General features: G+C 45.8%; 1 protein-coding gene across 1 annotated transcript in view; it reads left to right on the top strand.

Annotated features, from left to right (window-relative positions):
• P2rx7 (purinergic receptor P2X 7) overlaps positions 1 to 14,391 on the top strand; it is a 39,521-nt gene that overhangs the window by 22,113 nt on the left and 3,017 nt on the right. Inside the window, exons 8-12 of the mRNA XM_005344512.2 lie at positions 479 to 615; positions 7,691 to 7,781; positions 9,272 to 9,337; positions 9,601 to 9,750; positions 12,135 to 12,236. Of these exons, the coding sequence (XP_005344569.1) occupies positions 479 to 615; positions 7,691 to 7,781; positions 9,272 to 9,337; positions 9,601 to 9,750; positions 12,135 to 12,236 (546 nt within the window). The remainder of the gene's footprint in view (positions 1 to 478; positions 616 to 7,690; positions 7,782 to 9,271; positions 9,338 to 9,600; positions 9,751 to 12,134; positions 12,237 to 14,391) is intronic.

The following is a 14,391-nucleotide window of genomic DNA, read 5'->3' as shown; positions in this document are numbered from 1 at the left end:
AAACCCTGTCTCGAAAAAAAAAAAAAAAAAAAAAAGACCACACATTTGCTTCTGTGCCTGGAGCAGGAGTCCAGTGTCAGAGCTGAATGCGGTGTCAACAGCAGGTGCAGGGAAGGATGCGTGCTTGCATTTCTACCTTCCCCACTGGTGCTTCTTGTGTTCACTTATTGCTTGATGGTCCCTTCCTCCACTTATTTTTTTGTTTCGAGATAGGGTTCTTTGTGTAGCCCTGGCTGTCCTGGAACTTGCTCTGTAGACCAGGCTGGCCTCGAACTTAAAGGTGCGCCTGCCTCTGCCTCCCAAGTGCTGGGATTAAAGACAGGCACTACCACTGCCCGGTTGCACTGAAACCTTTTAATGAGTATTTCCCCACAGAGAGAAAATCTTCCTCGGGAAGATATTACTGAGTGGGAGAGTGTTTGATGATGGCATAACCCCCTAACAGGCTTCGTGACTCTCTTGTTGCTTTTCCCCCAAGGGAGGAATCATGGGCATTGAGATCTACTGGGATTGTAACTTGGACAGCTGGTCCCATCGCTGTCGTCCCAAATACAGCTTCCGCCGCCTGGATGACAAGTATACCAATAAGTCCTTGATCCCTGGCTACAACTTCAGGTAACAGTACCGCATGTGCCCGTGGGCAGAACGAGCAAATAGAAAAGACAAGGTAGCTGCTATATACCAATAGCGGCACACTGGCAAAAATGTAAGTAAGTAAAACAACATTGTTAGTCATTAGGGAAATGCAAATTAAAACCACAATAAGATAAATCTGTGGGCCAAAGACGATGGCTCAGTGGGGAAGGGTGCTTGCTGCTAAGCACAGAGACCTGGGTTTGAGCCTCAGAACACACGCAGTGGAAGGACAGAACTGGCTCTCACAAGCTGTCCTCTGACTGACACATGAAGGCCATGTGTATGCGTGTACACATGCACACACACACACAGAATAAATAATGTTAAGATTGAAAAAAGTGAGAGAATGGCTAAAATTTTATAAGACGGGATGGAGAGATGGCTCATCAGTTAAGAGCACTGGACGCTCTTTGAGAAGACCCAGTTTTGATTCCCAAAACCCAACATGGTGGCTCACAACCATCCATATACCCAACTCTAAGAGATAGATCTAATAGCTTTTTCTGACCTTTGTGGGCACAGGTTTGCACACAGAACCACACACACACACACACGTATTTATATGTAGTTAAAACACTCTAAATATAAAATAAAGATAGATCCTTTAAAAAAAAACATAATGCTGGGCGGGAGAGATGGCTCAGAGGTTAAGAGCACTGCCTGCTCTTCCAAAGGTCCTGAGTTCAATTCCCAGCAACCACATGGTGGCTCACAACCATCTGTAAAGAGGTCTGGTGCCCTCTTCTGGCCTGCAGGCATACACACAGACAGAATATTGTCTACATAATAAATAAATACATTAAAAAAATAAAAATAAAACCAAGAAATAAAAACTTTTAAAAAATGCAAAAGAATTCCCCTGGGGCCCCTCCCACAGGAATTCTCTCATTTTCCTTAATGAATCTATATTCGCTCTGTTTAAAAAGTAAATAAAATTTTTAAAACTCAAGCAAAAGAAACTTTCTACACAAATATTCATAGTAGTCTTGCTTATAGCAGCAAAAAAAAAAAAAAAAAAAAAAACCAAAAACCCTGAGAAGCCAAATGTCAAGCACAGAGGAATGGCCACCCTGCAGGGTGTGTGTGCAGTGGAGAGCTACTCAGTACGAATAAGAAAGGAACCAAGTATCAATACACGGGATACCTGGGAGAGTTACAGGTATCATCTACAGACGTTGGGTTGAAAGGTTGACCTAAATGGTATGTGCCACGTGACATGATACCATTTAGATGATGTTCAATAGGCAAAACGTGGGCTGTTGGGAGGGCTCAGTGTGAAGGGTGTGTGCTGCTGTGCCCAGTGGCTGAGCTCAAGCCCCAGAATCCAGATGACAGAAGGGGGAAACCATTTCAAAACCCATTACTAGGCGTGGTGGTGCATGTCTTTAATCCCAGCACACAGCAGAGGCAGGTGGATCTCTGGGAGTTTGAGGACAGCCTGGTGCATCAACAAGTCCCAAGCTAGTCAGAGCCACTTAGCGAAACCTTGCCTCCAAACAAACAAACCATTGAACAGAACCCTTAAGACTCATGCATTGTGAGATACGTAAATGATATCTCAATAGAGCACACAGGTAAATCTAAGTAGAGCATTTCGAATGGGGTAAAGTGCTCTGGAAAAATCGAGCAAGTTACTGTGATGGGAAGATGTGGCCTGGGAAGCCTCTCCATGCAGGAGGCAGGGACCCTGCAGGCATGGCTCTCCTTTCTAGTTAAGAGGGAGGACAGGAGCCTGGGCTCTGAGAAGAAACTTGGGAAATAAACTCCCATCTGTGAGGCCCTTTCCCATGCAGTCCAGACTAGCAATTCTCAAAATGCAGCACTCAGCACCAGCACCACACAGTGACTCAAAATGCACATTCCCGGGCCCGGCCTAGACCTCCCGATTCAGACTGGACAGCAGTGCTGACGCAGACGCCTATCCTCAGAGCTCCCTTCTGGAACCCGCCTGGGTGCTTGGCATGGTGCAGAGCATCACAGAGCCTCCTCACCCCAACTTCGCAAACACCCACATTGGAACAAGGGCCCCTGGAGACTTTTACTTATTTATTTATCAATTATTATAACGTATTAATTATATAGCATACTATATATTGATATTTATTTATTTATCATTATATTATCCATTTAGTTCTTTGTACCTGTAGAATATTTTAAACCTTGTGATATTCTACACAAACATCTGGCTTCCTCTTTTTCCTGAAAAGCTGAAGCATTTAACACAGAGTTTAAAAACTTTAAATAACACTGGGCTCATATGCCGTGTGACAGCATTGGCTGGAGCTGGGGAGAGCATGTATGTGGCTTTGGCGGTGTCACTGCCCTTGCCACTTCTTTATGTCCTTCAATGTGACCTGCATCTTTTCTGCCTGGCCCCTGTGGAGATCCGGGTTTGGAGAGCCTTGATTCAGCATCAAACTGGCTGAGGCTTTTTGCCTGCTCTGGGTCAGCGGTTGCCTGCTCTGGCTCAGCGGCGTTTCATCCCTGGCTCAGGAAGAGGCTCTCGGTGCAGGTCACTGTTTGATCACCCTCGCCGGATAGGATGAGGTTCTGAAGAGGCCGTGGCCATTGGCAAGAAAGAGAGGCACAATGAATGGTCTCCTGACTGTCCTGGGCATTTTTATTTAGCAGTCAGCCAAAGCATGCAGGGCAATGTACCAATCAGACATTGGCCAATGTCCTCCTGTTCTCTGAGCTGAACCTGAGAACATCTGCCCCTGGTGGGATATAGCTCTCTAGAGGCCTGAAGGGTTATGACGTCAGTATTCTTTTAGAATAGAGTGTTAGCAAATTTGTTGTTGAATGAGCACCAGGAGAACTCTTTGGCCAAAAATAAATTGCGGAGCTCTGATTGGCAAGAGAACAAGTTATTTTCAAACAGCATCACAAAAGAGAAGGAAATTACAGGCTATATGAGGAATTTGGGAAAATATAGCTTTCTTTTTTACAGGAAGTTAAAGAGTTCACATTATATAACTTTGTCCTCAAGAAAAAAGATTTATGGGGGCTGAAGCAATGGCTCAGTCAGTAAAGAGCTTGCTGTGCAGGCAAGAAGACGTAAGCTCGGCTCGCTGGCACCCATGTAAAAAGCCAGGCCTTGTGGTGTTTGCCTCAAATCCCAGTGCTGGGCAAGCAGAGACAGGAGGATGCCTGGCTTGCTGGGTAGGCAGTCCAGCCAAGCCAATGAGCAGCAGATTCAGGGAGAGACCATGCCTGACCAAATAAAATAGGGAGTGGTGGAGAGAGATTCCTGATACAGCCCCCTGGTCTACACACACACACACACACACACACACACACACACACAAACACGCACACACATTTGCACAGCACGCACACTCAATAAAGAGGACACACAGAAGATCCTCCTCTGGTAAACCTAGCCCTAATCCTCACTGATTTATATGTGTGATACGGGGGTATAAGATATATTTCTCAGGCCAGGCAGTGGTGGCGCCCGCCTTTAATCCCAGCACTTGGGAGGCAGAGGCAGGTGGATCTCTGTGAGTTCAAGGCCAGCCTGGTCTAGTTCCAGAACAGGCTCCAAAGCTACAAAGAAATCCTGTCTCGGAAACAAAACAAAACAAACCCATTTCTCAGGTCCAGAGCATGTATGGATAAGGATTAGTTTCCTGTGGCTACTGAAACAGATTGCCACAAACAGCTTAAGGCCAGAGAGGAGTCAGAGGGCCTTGCCCTCTCTGAAGACTTAGGGAGGGGTCTTCTCTTGCCTCTCCTGCTCTGTCAGCTCCAGGCTCTGTCAGCTCCAGGAATCGCTCACCTTACAGCTGAACCACTCCAATCTCTGCTTTCGTCTGAGTTGTTTCTCTATGGTCTTTGAGTCTCGTTTCCATCCCTTTAGTTTATAAGGATGCTGCTAACCATGGGATGCAGGATTGCCCAGAAGCTGGGGAAGCTCTTCTTGACATTTGCAAAACCATGTTTCCAAATAAGATCGAATTCACGGTGAGAGCCTGGGGTCAGGGGCTTGGACCTATCTTCTCGGGGTCCACTATTGAATCCATTAGGTGCAGAAAAACATCCTTGTCCAGGGTTCCTCCTTGACCTACCAGCTGCCTGTACTGACACAGACTCCTAGAGCTTCTCAGACTTTCTGAAACCCGTCTATGGCATTCAGGCCCAGAGGCCCCCCTTTAGAATAGTCGCCCCACATAATCCTTGCCTCTGTGGTGATTTACAATGGCAAGAGCCCGGAAGCAGAAATCCAAGTACTTACAAAATTAATTTTCCCAGGAAGAACAACCACAAGCATGGAGTGCTGACGCATGCTGGCTTGTGTGTTGGAAAATGAGTCATTCCACAGAGCAGGAAGGAGGGCCTAGTCTTGAATGAAACAATCACATTCAAGACAAGGGGAACCCCTCTGCCTAGAAGCAGGCACCAAAGTGCCTGAGATTGGCTGATTCAATCTCAGGGAGTTCGGTTTTTTGTTTGTTTGTTTGGTTGGTTGGTTGATTGGTTGGTTGGTTGGTTGGTTGGTTTAGTTTGGTTTGGCTTTTCAAGACAGGGTTTCCCTGGCTGTCCTGGAACTTGCTCTGTAATCAGGCTGGCCTAAAACTCACAGAGATCCTCCTGCCTCTGTCTCCTGAGTGCTGGGATTACGCGTGCACCAGCACCACCTGGCTTCAGTCTCCGGTTTTGAGGACTTTTCACAGGAAGGATCTGGGCTCTTCCGGGTGATGTTCTGGCAGAGCATCTGTCTTCTGTTTTCTTCTCTTCCTACACCCGGAAACAGGATGTGAACAACTCACAAAAAAATGTGTTTTTATATAAGATCCACCTATAAAGGACAGAGAGACTCAGGCCAAAGCCTTCTGAGGTTTGTGGCTTTATTGTGTCACGTTGGACTGCATTGTTTAGTTGCTGTTTTCTTTTGCTTTTTTGAGGCAGGCTTTGACTATACAGTCCAAGCTAGCCTTGAATTCCTTGTGTAGCCCAGGCTGTCCTTAAATTCAAAGCAATCCTCCTGCCTCAGTCTTCCAAGTGTGAAGATAATAGGTTTTGTTGGGTTCATGGGGGTCGTGCAAAGATGGGGACAGGCCACCAGGGTGTAATAAAACAGAGGCAAACTTTGTTCCAGGAAAAAACATAAAAAAATAAATCTCCATGGGGCTCAAAAAGCTTATCAGCTATCTGAGAGCACAGCCAGAGATGGACTTGTAAGGCTGTGGCAAAGGCCGGTTTTCAAACTCCTCCTTTTATAGCAAGCATTAGGCATGAACAAAGGAATTTTTTTAATTTCAAGGTAAAAATCAGATTGTGCTTCTTTGCAATTTCCATTAGCAGAGTTCTTCAGTTAAGCTAGTGTTTGTATCTAGTCCATTGTTTTCCCTGGCGTTCCTTGACAGTGTTTACCAAGGCTCTGCACCTCCCCTGGCACTGCAGGGAAGGGTATGGAAAATGCACAACCAAAAAGTCAAAAAGTCATGTACATCCCATCATTTAAAAGTTAACTCAGCTCACATCAGTTGCTGGTCATGAGTTCCCAGGGGGTATCTAAAAGCTGATCCTCAGTTTGCTGAGCGACCCTAAGATTGCAGAGGCCGCTTCAGCCTCGCAAATAGAGCTCTGGGTTGTAAAGTGGAGTAACTCACTGTTAACCATTAATCCTTAAGCTCCTGAGAAAGCTGCTGACAGTCTGTTCTCTTCTCCTAGGTCTACAACTTTATATTTTTTTATTTCTACTTGTTTTTGGAATCTACATTTTAATCTACATTTTTATATTCTTATTCTTAACTCTTCAGTATGTACCACCATATCCTGCTAAACATGTAGTTTAAATCTTCCTGATTGTTTATGAAAAATAAAATATCACACACACACACACAGACACACATTTAACTTCTGTACCTGTTTGGGGTGGTTGTGACTTGTGACAGGTTAGCTCAAGGGGATTGACATGGAGAAGTTGCTGACACTGGACTTAAGTTTAATGTCTACAAATCCCAGAGGATGGGAGCAGACCACTCCACCCAGGGCTGCAAGAGAAGAGCTGGGGGAAGGGGAGGCCCAGATTGTGAGGAAGGGAGAGGCAGGCTGGGGAGAGGGCTGAGAGCTGCTGGTTTGAACACTGTCATCGGGCACTGGGCTGCAAGAACTTTCGTGAACTCTATGTCTGGCCCTGGTCCTACCCACATCTGTGTGCCTGAGGATAGAGAAATTCTGGCTGCTATGAGAATTAGATAGACAAGGGATGGCAGGGTAGCCAGAATTGGCCTGAAGGTTTGGATGTGACCTTCATAGGCCACACAAGATGAGTTTCAGGCTGCTGACCTTCGGTTTGCCTGTGTGGCTAATGATTGGCAGAGAGACGTGTGCAGGATCTAAGACAGCACAGTTATGGCAGATCCTTGAACTCTCCCCAGTAGGCAGTAGAGGGCTGAGGCTCACTCTCCTTCCCTGCTTTGTTCTAGAAGCCATGCCTGTTAGCACTTGGGAGGCAGAGGCAGGAGAATCTCTGAGTTCAAGGCTAGCCTGGTCTACAGAGTGAGTTCCAGGACAGCCAGGGCTACAGAGAAACCCAGTCTTAAAAAACCAGAACAGAGGGAGACAGGGCGATAAAAGTCTGCCATGATGGCACACACCTTTAACATCAGCAGTTGGAGGTAGGCAGATCTCTGAGTTGGCTTGGTTTACATAACGAGTTCCAGGAAGCCAGGGCTACATAAAAAGAGACCATTTCTAAAAATAAAAAAGAGAAATAAACACATTGCCTGAAATTACTCTTTAATGTTTCTTTGCTTATTGTTGATCTTATATTGCCTTAAAAGTTGGATGTTTTCATAGGAAACTAAAAGCCAATTTTTGTTCCTCTGTGATGGTGGAAGCAGGTGAGGTAACCTGAGGATGCTCTTTGGTTCCAATTGGTCAGAGAGTAATTTGAGGGCTGGACTGTACTCTCTCCTCTGCCAACTGTGCAGGTATCAAAAGCCGATGAGGAAGACTGGATTGGCTGCTGGTTTGCTTTTTCTCCCCAGAAGATACCAGCACATTCAGCGATACTGTTGTAAATGTGGCTGCTTTTCTCCCATAGATACGCCAAGTACTATAAGGAAAACAATGTGGAAAAGCGGACACTGATCAAAGCCTTCGGGATCCGCTTTGACATCCTGGTTTTTGGCACGGTAAGTCTCTCCTTCCTGTGACTGTCTAGTTGTGGATGCAGTGAGGCGTGAAAGCTAGCGGCCACAATCAGGAGTTGGCTCCGTGTAATTCACTTGTAGAATGACAGGAGGAAGAAATGCATTTGGGTTTCTCCTGATGAACAAACCATCTGAAAAAAACATGGGATATGACTGAGGAAAAATTCAAATATCTAGCCTTTTTTTTTTAAATATTTATTTATTATATTATGTGTATAGTATTCCTTCCACGTGTGCCTGCAAGCCAGAAGGGGGTGCCAGGTCTCATTATAGATGGCTGTAAGCCACCATGTGGTTGCTGGGAATTGAACTCAGGACCTCTGGAAGAGCAGTCAGTACTCTTAACCTCTGAGCCATCTTTCCAGCCCGATCCAGCCTTTGTTTGATTTTTTTTTTCTGGGCCAGGCTTTTGCTACAAAGCCAGTTGGTCTCAAATTTTCAATCCTCCTGCCTCATCCTTCTAAATGCTGGGATTTTAGGTGTGCACCACTACACCTAGCTCTAATATTCAACGTTCAGATACTTTAATACTGAGCTAGAGAGATGACTCAGAGGGTGAAGGCCAAGCATGAGGAACTCAGTGCAGACCCTCCAGACCCAGGGAAAAGGCTGGGCATGGCAGTGCTTGCGCGCCTGTAATCTCAATACTGGAGGTAGAGAGAGGAGGATTCCAGGGACTCGGGGCCAGCCGGTCCACTGAGACACTCATCACAAAAGCAATTACGTGGAATGCAAAAAGATGTTCCAAAATCAACACCTTCTACACATTTGCATGGACAAGCACACTTGTACATACACACGCACACGAAAATAAATAGGCAAACAAAACCAACCAAATAAACAAACAACACCTGACACTGAGCTGGGGCGTAGCTCAGCTGGTAGAACGTGTGCCTAGGACAGAGAAGACTGGCTCTGATCTCCAGCACGGGATTGATGCCACATTGTAACAAAAGAATCAGTGAAATGCAAAGTTGGGTGTGGTGGGGCATGCTTTTAATCCCAGCACTCGTGAGATTGTGGGCAGCATGGTCTACTCACCAAATTCCAGGCCAGGAAAGGCTACATAACTAAGACTCTGTCCCAAAATACATAAGGAGGAAGGAAGGGACAAGAACTAATAAAATGTAACTGAGCGAATGGAAAGGCCACTGAGCGTGGACCTTGCAGAGACCAATAAGAACACACATGGGTGTGGACATATCTACTCCCCAAGTTATCCCACACTATGGGAGAGTGTGTCTGAAACCCTCATCTCGTGTGGAGGTTCTCCCCTTACTGACCACATCTCTCTAGAGCATTCTAGATGACAGAAAGGGGACACATGATGTCTTGTGGTCTCTGTGACAGTTGAGCACTTGGATGTGTGCCTCGTTGCCTTCACCATCTTCTGCACCGACTGAAAGTTAACAAGAGAAGGCGCCAGGCGCCGCTCTGAGTTCAGCTGAGTAACGCTTCCCGCTCTGTTTCAGGGAGGAAAATTTGACATCATCCAGCTGGTCGTGTACATTGGATCCACACTGTCCTACTTTGGCTTGGTAAGAGATTCTCTTCCCCATCCTTAACGAAAGTGATTCAGGCTGGGCAGTGGTGTGCACAGTGTTAACCCCAGCACTTAGGAGACCGAAGCAGGGGGATCTCTGTGAGCTTGAGGCTAGCCTGGTCTACACGGTGAGACCCAGTGTTGAAACACTTGGAAATAGCAACAAAACAAGAGACAGACAGACAGACAGACAGACAGACAGACAAAATGTTGATTTGGTGGGAGAGGTCTCACTGGCGCGGTGTTTGCGGTCCACAGGCCACTGTATTTATTGACTTGCTCATCAACACATACTCAAGCGCCTTCTGCAGGTCCGGCGTCTACCCCTGCTGTAAGTGTTGTGAATTCTGTGCGGTCAATGAGTACTACTACAGGAAGAAGTATGAGCTGGTCATGGAGCCGAAGTCGGTAAGGCATACTGTTCCTGTTAGACACCCCCCCACACACACGGATTCCTCTAGGTGGCTAAAAACAGATCATTCATCCCTAAGTGGGTAGGTTCCTTGGTAACCCCAAACAGCTGTCTCTCTGATGAGTTCTTTGGTTCTGAGAAAAAAAAGAAGCAAAAATGCTAATCTCTGTGAGTTCGAGACCAGCCTGGTCTACAGAGCTAGTTCCAGGACAAGCTCCAAAGCCACAGAGAAACCCTGTCTCGAAAAACTAAAAAAAAAAAAAAAAGAAGCAAAAATGGAGAAACTAGAAATACAAGGAAGGCAATTTTTTATCTTCCGGCTTTTGTCATTTATTAAATTGGCACAGCCCCTTTCTGACCCCATATAATACAATGGCTTCAGAGAATAAATCATTTGGCAGTGATATTAATATTTAAATAGGAGTGTTTAATATCCTGGGTTTTCCATTTCTCCATACATTTCTAGAGAAACCTTTACACAAGATGCACATAGTACATGTGTTAGGACGGGTCACTAAATTTTGTTAAATTGTTGATAATGATTGTTAAATTAATAATCAAAAAGTAGTTTAGGAATAGAGCATTTGCTCCGTGTGTGAGGCCTGGGTTCGATCCCCAGTATTGCTAAATAAATGAATAACTAACAGGAAGAACAACATCTACCCAATGTCCACTGGATGAATGGCGAAAGACACCGTAGTAAACAATTCTCCTCACTCAGGTATTATTAGCAAGGAAGAAAATATAGCCGTTGGCTACTTAAATACACACACATCACTCTCTGAAAACAGTGAGGTTATTAATTCCATTGCACAGAAGGCTGAGGCAAGAAGAAAAAGGGTTCCAGGTCAACCTAGAGATAAGAGCAACAAACATACCTGGAAAATTAGGTGTGGTGCCTCATGTCCTAGCACTGGAGACGCTGAGGCAGGTGGATTGCCACGAGTTCAAGGTTAGTCTAGGCTACAGAGTAAAACCTCGTCTCAAAAAAAACAAAAACAATGGGGCTGGAGAGATGGCTCAGTGGTTAAGAGCACTGGCTGCTCTTCCAAAGGTCCTGAGTTCAATTCCCAGCAACCACATGGTAGCTCACAACCATCTGCAATGAGACCTGGTGCCCTCCTCTGGTGTGCGGGCATACATGGAGGCAGAACGTTGTATACATAATAAATAAACAAATCTTTAAAACACACACACACACACTCATATGAATGGAGTGAGGGGGCGGGAGAGACTGAGACTAGCCACTACTTTGTCTGGAGTCATACAGAGTACATGGTCGAGCTGGGATTGCGCCTGAGGCTGCCCGGCCTCTGAATTTGTCACAACAGCTTAGGTAATGACATCAGCAAATATCCATCCAAGATGCTTTGTCCACGAAGCGAATAAAAGATTCCCAGTTTATAGGCTAAAAAGACAACAGCACGCGCAGTCTCCGCCTGTACAGTCTCTACATGTACATTTCATGCACATAGATGCACACACATGTACATGTGTGTCCTGGACCCACACAAGAGTGCTGGCGGCAGTGGGTGCTGGTGACTTCTAGCCAAGAGCCTAAGGTAGGGGAGAAGCCGCACCTGTCCTGTTTTGATTTTTATTACTTTGGACTTTGTGAGTTGGGTCCACCCCACTCACTTGCCTGCTCCCCAGGAGAAACTGCTGGCTCCTTGAAAACAAAGAAGGTTACTTTATTTCCCCCCTGGGAGCATTGCCGTCCTTTTCCAGCAGTCAAAAGCACAGTTCATTGTTTATTGTCCCTTGGCCTCGTGCTCATGATGGGAATAAAAGTCCAGCCAAGCTCAGCATGGTGGCACTGGCCTGCAATCCCAGCAGTGGGCAGACTGAGGCAGCAGGATGGCGGGTTTGAGGCTAGTCCAGACTAGAGAATAAGACACTGCCTCAAAAAAGAAAATAGGGAGAGAAGAAAGGAGCGGGGGGGGGGGGGAGGGAAGGAAGAGAGGGAGGAAGAGAAGGAGGGAGGGAGGGAGAGAGAGAGGGAGGAAGAAAGGAGGGAGGGAGGGAGGGAGGGAGAGTTTAGTTTACCTTTGTAATTAAAAACTCCACAGGGCCCCACCCATATGAGTGAAATTTAACAAACACATAAACAATTTAAGGACAACACCACAGCCCCCAGCGTCTATGGACACTGAACTCAGGAGAACCCAGCATGGGCCATTACACTGTGCTGCGGCCTCGCTGGACTGCGGCCAGGACGGCTCTCCAGTTAGGGCACGTGGGGTTCCGTGTCTGACTCCCCTTCAGGTCTCCTTAGCTTGCCTATCATGTGGTCAGTGTGGTGAGCAGATGAGGTCACGTATGTCAGCAGCGGCGATTCCTGTAACCTGCACAGGACAGACTTTTACCCTTCTTTTCCTAGACGTTAAAGTATGTGTCCTTTGTGGACGAGCCCCACATTCGCATGGTGGACCAGCAGCTGCTCGGGAAGAGTCTGCAAGTCATCAAAGGCCAAGAAGTTCCAGTAAGTGAAAACATTTCGTCTTTTTTTAGGAGATTTTTCTCTTAAATATAAACACTTGTAGATAGTTATATAAATCACAGTTGATGAATTTTAACGAAGTGAACATACTCACGGAACCAGCACCCAGATTGAAAAATTAGCTGTCTGGGAGCTGATGAGAGGGTAAAATGGCTCCGAGGGTGAAGCCGTTGCTGCCAAGGCTATGACCTGAGTCATGGGGAAGGAAAGGACCAGTTCAGTCTCTGATCTCCTGTGGTACATGTGCGCAGCCATACACACATGCACACACACACACACATGCATGCACAAGCATGCATACACACAAAAATAAATCTAATAAAATGATTTAAAATGACATGTTTTGGACTAGGGGGATAGCTAGCTCATAGTAAAGTTTTGGGGTTTTGTTTGGTTTGGTTATTTGTTTTTTGAGTCAGGGTGTCTCTGTGTAGCCTTGGCTATCCTGGAACTCACTCTGTAGACCAGGCTGGCCTCGAACTCACAGAGATCTGCCTGCCTCCGCCTCCCGAGTGCTGGGATTTAGCAGTATTTTTTTTAAGTAAATCTTTTTTTTAAAGATTTATTTATTTATTTATTATGTATACAGTGTTCTGTCTGTATGCTTGCTGGCCATATGAGGACACCATTCTCATTACAGATGGCTGTGAGCCACCATGTGGTTGCTGGGAATTGAACTCAGGACCTCTGGAAGAGCAGTCAGCGCTCTTAACCTCTGAGCCATCTCTGCAGCCGGTTTTAGCAGTATTTATCCAGAGGACGAGAGACTGAATATTCCAGAAGTCCCTTTTATGCCTCTCCTGAATTGCCATCTTCCCTTGTAAACAGTCCCTTATCCTACATCTAAAGATTAGATTTCAGGTTTTTGTTATTGTTCTTTTGAGGCAAAGTCTCACTGTGCAGCCTTGGATGGACTGGAACTCATAGAGATCTACTTGCTTCTGAATCCTGAGGGCAGGGCTGGGATTAAAGGGATTAAACCCAGTTTAAGGATTGGTTTGATTGATTCTAGACTTTTATAAAAGTCCAACTGTACAAGCAAGGTACAGCTGTCTACACCTGTAGTTCCAGCACTCAAGAGGTTACAGGGAAAACACTTGGACACAGGAGTTCAGACCAGGCTGGGAAACCCAATGAGACCCTACTGCTAAAGAAAATTGAGTTGTATAGTAAAGACTCTGAGTGGACACAGTCTGTTGAAAGTCTGACTCCTGTCACTCAGACTTTTAGTGAGTTATCTGACATTGCATATGGTGATAGTTCATTCTCATTTTTGTATAATTTCTGCTTCATAAACATTACGTTTATCTACCCATTCCAGCATGGAAGGTCATTTGGGAAGTTTCTAGTCTGGGGGCAAATGCCAATCATGCCATGATGGCAAACATCTGTTGGGTGATTGCCTGAGTCACAGCCAGCATATGTTTCGGTGTTAGAAGATACCAAGAATCAAAGGGCTGTAAGCGTTTGTGTTCCCCACGGTTCAGGTCACTGGGCATCTTGGCCAGCTGTATTGATTTCTGTGGCCACAACCAGTGACCACAAACCGGGTGGTTAAACAGCCAGTTTGCACTGCAGTCTGGAAGCCAACGGGCTGAGGTTAAGGTGTTAGCAGGGCTCTGGTTCCCCCTGGAGGCTTCGGGGAAGAACCCTCAGGCCAGCCAGCAGCCGCAGCCCTGGCTAGGCTACCCGTGTGGGAAACACAGGCTTCTACCTCATCTCCTGTCTCAGCAGCCAGCTTGTCTAGTTCATTCTCTGCCACAGGTTTTTGGTAAATGTTTTAACAATGTGGTTATTAGATTCAAGAAAATTCCCTTTTGTGCTTAGCTTGTTTTTTTAATCATAAATGGATGTAGAATTTTAAAATATTTTTTCTTCTTCTTTTGAAATAATTTGTGAGGTATATTTTTCCTGCTATGTGGTGAATTTCAATAATTGATCTAAGTTGGGGGATCCTGGACCTTGAATATCTGGGCAGATGTGGTACTACTGAGAACTACACCCCATGTGACTTCGGGACAAAGTCTTGGTGAGCTGCCAGGGAGAATCCTCGGCTTTCTAAGCTGTTGGAACTTACTGGTTACCACGGCTAGGTGTTGTCGTCATTACCGCTGTTTTTACTTTTTTACGTTTGGGG

The sequence above is a fragment of the Microtus ochrogaster genome, chromosome 2, assembly GCF_000317375.1.
Source record: "Microtus ochrogaster isolate Prairie Vole_2 chromosome 2, MicOch1.0, whole genome shotgun sequence".
NCBI lineage: Eukaryota > Metazoa > Chordata > Mammalia > Rodentia > Cricetidae > Microtus > Microtus ochrogaster.
The sequence above is the reverse complement of the archived record's forward strand: the minus strand, read 5'-3'. Positions and strand labels throughout refer to the sequence as shown.